This window comes from Marmota flaviventris, chromosome 8 (genome assembly GCF_047511675.1).
Source record: "Marmota flaviventris isolate mMarFla1 chromosome 8, mMarFla1.hap1, whole genome shotgun sequence".
NCBI lineage: Eukaryota > Metazoa > Chordata > Mammalia > Rodentia > Sciuridae > Marmota > Marmota flaviventris.
The window spans coordinates 83,576,922-83,582,921 of record NC_092505.1 but is presented as its reverse complement, the minus strand read 5'-3'; the positions used below and the strand labels follow the sequence as shown (position 1 = coordinate 83,582,921).

General features: G+C 33.9%; 1 protein-coding gene across 2 annotated transcripts in view; it reads right to left on the bottom strand.

The window, feature by feature from the left end:
- Positions 1–5,170: 5,170 nt before the first annotated feature.
- The window catches only part of Pros1 (protein S), an 84,245-nt gene continuing 83,415 nt past the window's right edge, over positions 5,171–6,000 (bottom strand). For both annotated transcript variants that reach the window (XM_071615434.1, XM_027943178.2), the window contains exon 15: positions 5,171–5,724. In XM_071615434.1, coding sequence (XP_071471535.1) covers positions 5,576–5,724 — 149 coding nt within the window. In that variant the 3' untranslated portion in view covers positions 5,171–5,575. The remainder of the gene's footprint in view (positions 5,725–6,000) is intronic.

The following is a 6,000-nucleotide window of genomic DNA, read 5'->3' as shown; positions in this document are numbered from 1 at the left end:
GGATTACAGGAGTGCACCACCACGCCCAGTCATGAGCACTTTTTAATATAGCCAAATACATATTTGTGTTTTGTTCAGTCATGGAGCCCAAATGTCCAGAACTGTAGTGTTTGGCTTATTGTATGTGATTCACAAATAATTGTTGAATAGATTAGTATTGCCTTCCCAATACCTCCACAGTTATTGCAACTACAAGGTTATCTAAATGGGAGAACTGGGATAATTATGAAGCAAGCAAGAATTTAAAACTAACGATTAAACTGAGTTTTCTTCATTGCATATCCAAAGAGTTCAGCCCAAGGAAAGGAAGGTAATGAGAAGTGTTCTCACAAGTCTCCACACATTGAAGTTTGGTTGAATGGTTCCTAACATCATCCCACATAGTTCTTCATGGTCCTATCACCAGAAAGAGTCCATATCATTATGCAAGTAATTTTTCAATATATACCAACTGTCTAATCCCCTCTTTGCATTTGCTTCTTGAAAATCCAAAACTGATGCACCAAAGAGGAAATGGGTTGCTCTGCATCAATCAAGGAGGTCACACAGAGATGATTTCTCTGTATTATAATCTGGTTCCAGGAAAAGAAGAAGGAGAGTGCATGGAGTAAAGAGATATCCATAGAAGATCGATCTGTGGTTTGTAACTCTAGTTTTTCATGAGAATCTTCAGATTTACTTATCTGTGATGGGTTCAGTGAATCTAACAAGAAGCCTGGGTTGAGATCCACTGACTTAATGACAAAACCCCTTGAAAGGGAGGGTTAGTTATTTGTGCTTTACACACAATTGGATAGCAAAGGAGAATTCTGATTTAAAAAATGTGCAGTAAGTTGAGTGAGGGAGATAATCCAAAAGCATTGTGGGAATGGTTGGAAAGAGAAGACTTGAATGTTGAAAAACTACTAGTTTGAAAACTAATAGAAATTAACTTTGTCTTTTTGGACCTAATTTAAACAACACCTCATCAAGCTTCTTTTTGGAATTCATTTTATCCTCCCCAGAATTTCCTATAAATGTTTATTTCTCTCTCACAGCTCTTATCAAACTCAGGCTCATATTTGGATTACATATCTGTATTGCCTACTGTTCCCTAGACTTTGATATAGTAACAGTTGGACTGGAACATTTTCTGCATTGTTCTCCAAGATTAGTATCTAGCTCAGAGATCTAATTACATAAGTGAGAATCAGTGTCAGCATCTGCACAATTTAATTAAACAATATCACATTTCTTTTCTATATCATTAAATGATAATATTATCAATGGATTTAATAACAGTTATATAGAGTTGGATATAGAATTAGTAGTATCCAAAAATTGTTGGATTTGTTGGAATTGTTCACTTCAACAATACCATTTACTAAGTGCTGGGAAAACTTGTAAAAAATATAGAAACAGAGTAAAGTTTCAAATTTGGGGCCTGGACTCTTGAGCCAGACATCCTGGCTTTGAATCTCAGTTATACAACTTGAGAGTACACATACAAGGCAAGCTAAGACCATGGTTGTTCATCCACTGTGCCACTCTGTACATGCTGAGTTGGCTCAAGAAGGCACACATAATTGGATGCTTTATCATCAGCTCCAGTCTTCAATATGACTTTATTTAAATTAAATTTTTTATATTTATTGTTTGGGAACTTCCAGATAATAATATAAGATTCTTCCTCTGACGGTTGGCGCACTCTTCCATGTCTTCAAGTAAATGTGAGGAAGGATCTGATGTACCAAGTGGTTTTCCCAACTGAGGACAATGGAAACCTCAGCTATGGAATAACAGTTCAGATCCCTTGGTTTGAAAATTTAGCAGGAAAGATAACTTAGTGGCATTGGCACTAGTAAATTTAAAATTTTATTATACTATTTCTTTTCCATGGAAGTAGGATTATCTTTGGAGAGGGCTTTTTGTGGCAAATAGGTTGGTAAGTTCACAGGATACTATTGTTATCTACAAGATAAGCGAGATGCTACAAAATGGCAAGTCCAAAACAGTGAAGAAGTGAACTATGGCTCAGAAAATTCTGCTCAGTCTCATTCGTCTGCTACTTGTTCCAAATCTCCCTATGTTCGGTTCCATTTATTTCTGAAAGTCTTAACTTCACATTTTGTTTCAAAATTTCCCACTATGATTTGACTTAGTAATATCTAGTTCTGCATTGTTTATAATAATAGCATCAAAAAAAACTTCATAGGATCCTGGCCCAGGTAACTGCCCTTTAGGTTTACACACTGAAAACATGAACATAAGACAGCCAGAGGCTAGCAGAACCTCCATTTATCACTGGATGAGCCCTTAAGCACTGCCTCTTCTATAGGAGAAGATTCAATTTTCAAAAGTTTTCAGAAAGTTTGAAGCAGGTAACCTATGTTAAAGATCACAGTCCTTGGGCTGGAGTTATGGTTCAGTGGTAGAATGCTTGCCTAGCATGTGTGAACAAAATAAAGATCCAAATAAAATAACACCAACTTTGTTAAAAAAAGAGATCATGGTCCTTTATTTCTTAATAAGGAACAACCTATTCTTATATAGGGGCAATGAACAAAAGTTTTATTGCTTCAGTTTTGTAGGTCAAACTGACAAAAGCTGCTTTGTAACTTCAAAGAACAAAAACTTATAAATTTCTGAGGGCTGACTTGGGTATTGTCATTTCCTATTCATTAGGGTTTAGCCCTTCAGAACTTCTACTATCTTTTCATAGAGTAGTGCCACAGTCCGGCTGCAGCAAAATAACCGGGGGGTGACGAACAACTTGTGTATGTTGATACAGCAGGAGTGGAAGCCGTTTATTGCAGGACAGGAGCAGTATTTATACATTCCACACAGCTTATCTAATTAGCATAAACTCGTTACAGCACTGAACCAATAAGAAATCTCCACACTTAATGGCTCGCTTTTGTTACTTTTCAAACCACTCCCTCTGGCATTTTGCCAGACACCATCCAGACTTGTTTACGAACTTTAACATTCCCCTGGCAAAATGCCAGGTGTTATTTTGACTTGTTTACAGACTCCAACAGAGTAGGTGCTTGCTAAATATTTGTTTCTGAGTGAACTAGCATCCCTAGAGAATAGGTCTAGAAGATGGTCCTCTGTTCCAGTTTTACATTAACAGAATATAAGATGTTTATATGGGAGAACTGGGATAATTATGAAGCAAGCAAGAATTTAAAAATTTAAATTATTTCAAACACTATAGTCTTCTTCTATATGGGTTCAGCTCCTAGTGACCACAGAGCAGGTCAAGAATTAAGGAAATTCTTTTTGTGGAAAAAAAAAAAAAGAAACAAAACAAAATAAACTTTTTTACACACACAAAAAGTTCTCTCTCTAGTAACACACCAGTTCCATAATCATAAAGGGAAAAGATGATTGGAAATACTTTGGAGAATTGAGCATGGAATTATAATTTCAGATGAGAACTGAAGTGAAAGACTCTCTTCTCACCTATTAACCATTGCTTTTACTGATCCACTATCCTGGCAAACAGGATAAGTTCTAAGACTCTGTAACAGTATGTTTTCTGGGGTTGGGGTTGTAGCTCAGTGGTAGAATGCTTGCCTAGCATGTGTGAGGCACTGGGTTCAATTCTCAGCACTGCTGCATGTAAATATATATATATATATATATATATATATATATATATATATATATGTAATATATATATATACACACACACACACATCGTGGGTTTTCCACTACACAAAACTGAAATTGCACCTTGTATCCATCCCAGTTGACTGCCAAGAAATCACTTTTTTCTACCAAGTATTTAAAAGTGTAAATTTATATTTCTTGGCAATGATCATGATCAATGATCAAATAAAAGATTCTTAGTTGAAGTAGAGCCTCCCTATCTCTAGCCATATGTGAATGCATCTCAAAATAGATGAAATTTGTAAACATTTCTTTGGATCTCCTATGAACATCATTGTATGCAGGAAGTTTTCTGCTTCTGATGTGAAGCAGATATTGAAATTAATCCCTGTAGTTGTACTTGTATGAGCCTTATGAAATGAGAAGCAGAGAACTCTACCAGAGAGGAAATACATTTTTTACTTTCTTCTGCTCTTTTTTCTTTTTCTCATATTTCCCTCAGTTTTTACCCTTCCTTGCTTTTTTATACTAATATAATTATCAATAGTCACTTGTCAATATATCCATCACACATAGTATACAGTGCTAATAGGGAGAAAAAATTCTCCCAGTAAGATGATCTTGTATAATTTCTGTGATGTCAGACACCCATTGTTACTTTTGCTTTTCTTTCCTTTCTGAGCTCCACAACTAATCATCACTATTCATCAAATATTTGAACTTTACCTGTCATTCAACTAAAGATCTACTGTGCTTCATGAAAAGTTGGATGTATAATGTATAATTTTGTTTTGTTCAAAGAATTTTAGAATAAAGATATTCTTCATGCATATTTTTTAAAATGTACATCAATTTATTACTTTAGGTGATGTAAAATAGTGAAAAACAATTTATTTTCTAAAATGTCAATGAAACATCTGATATACATCCAACACGAATAATAGGTTCAGGAGTGAAAAAAAATTGTTTCTTGAAATGCATTCCCACCAAGTATGTGGCAATCTTACCTTTCCTTCTTTAATTACAAAGATACGATATTTACTATATTGCTCTGTGGTTATCCTTTTGTTAAAAATATGTCCTAGCTTTCATAGGTTTTTTTCCCCTCAACAATCACACTTAAACAAATTATTATGATAATGAAGAGTTGACCTGAAGAGAAACTATAAATTTCTACATGTATTTATTCTCCTTTTCAAGACTAAATATTTCTGTCTTTTCTAATCTAGAGCTTGTATAACTTATTCAGCCAAATTTAAGGAATGTACCTACCCATCCCAGATTTGCACACCAATTCCAATGTAATCTAATGTGTCATCTTCAGAACCCAGTCCCCAAGAAGGAAGATTCATGTGCTGCTCTCATGAAAATTTGTCCCTCTTGATTTTCAAATCAGTAGATTCTGGTTCAAATGTGAATCCAGGTAAGAGAAAGATGAAGCCACAACTTCCCCTGAGAAATTATTTTGGAATAAAGTTTGAAGACTTTCCATTTGATTCACACTCAGTAAGCCACTATCCCTTCCCTCTTCTTCAAGAAAAAGAAACAAACAAACAAAAAAATAGTAGCTGCCTATTGTGAATGGTATTTAATCACATGTGTTTTGTTTGAGTTTACTGCTTTGCCTTCTGAGAAAAATGGATATTTAAACACTAGTTCAATGATGATAAAATTGACTTTTACTCTTACAAAAAGTGAAGCAATGTCATGTGTAGCAAAAAATTAAAATTTAAAATTTTTGTTTCATTATTTAATTTCTAGACAGCAACAGAAGAATTTTGTAATGTGACTTACATCACAACAGAATTATTCTTGAAAAAAAGACCTTTTAAAAATTCCAAAAAGGTCAAAGTACCACAAAATAATCAAAAGACTGCACATCATAGATAAAACACGCCAGTTGTTATAGAGACTTAAGTATAATTATACTTGGAAAAGAGATACATTATCAGCAAAGAAAAGATGTTTTAAGAATTCTTCATGTTTTCCAAATTGATGGACATGAGTGAGCTCTAATATCATTATGTTTAGAAATGGCTTCATCCAGATCCAATTCTACACCATTGATTTTCACTTCCATGCAGCCATTATAAAAGGCGTTCACTGGTGTGGCATTGAAAGGTACATCTGTAAAAACAGAATATTCAGCTATTAGTCCAAGACTTTCTATATCTTATTTGCTTACAGTTAGAATAACTATTCAGACTTTCCATTTTCAACTAAATTCTAATCCTAAAGGAGAAATTAATAATGATTTTACATGATAATATATATTATTTCATATATATATATATATATATATATATATATATATATAATTACATTTGACATGGAATTCAGCATATCATGAGTTCCTCCAATTTTATAAACACAATTAGTTCCATCCAAATATCCAATCTTTTT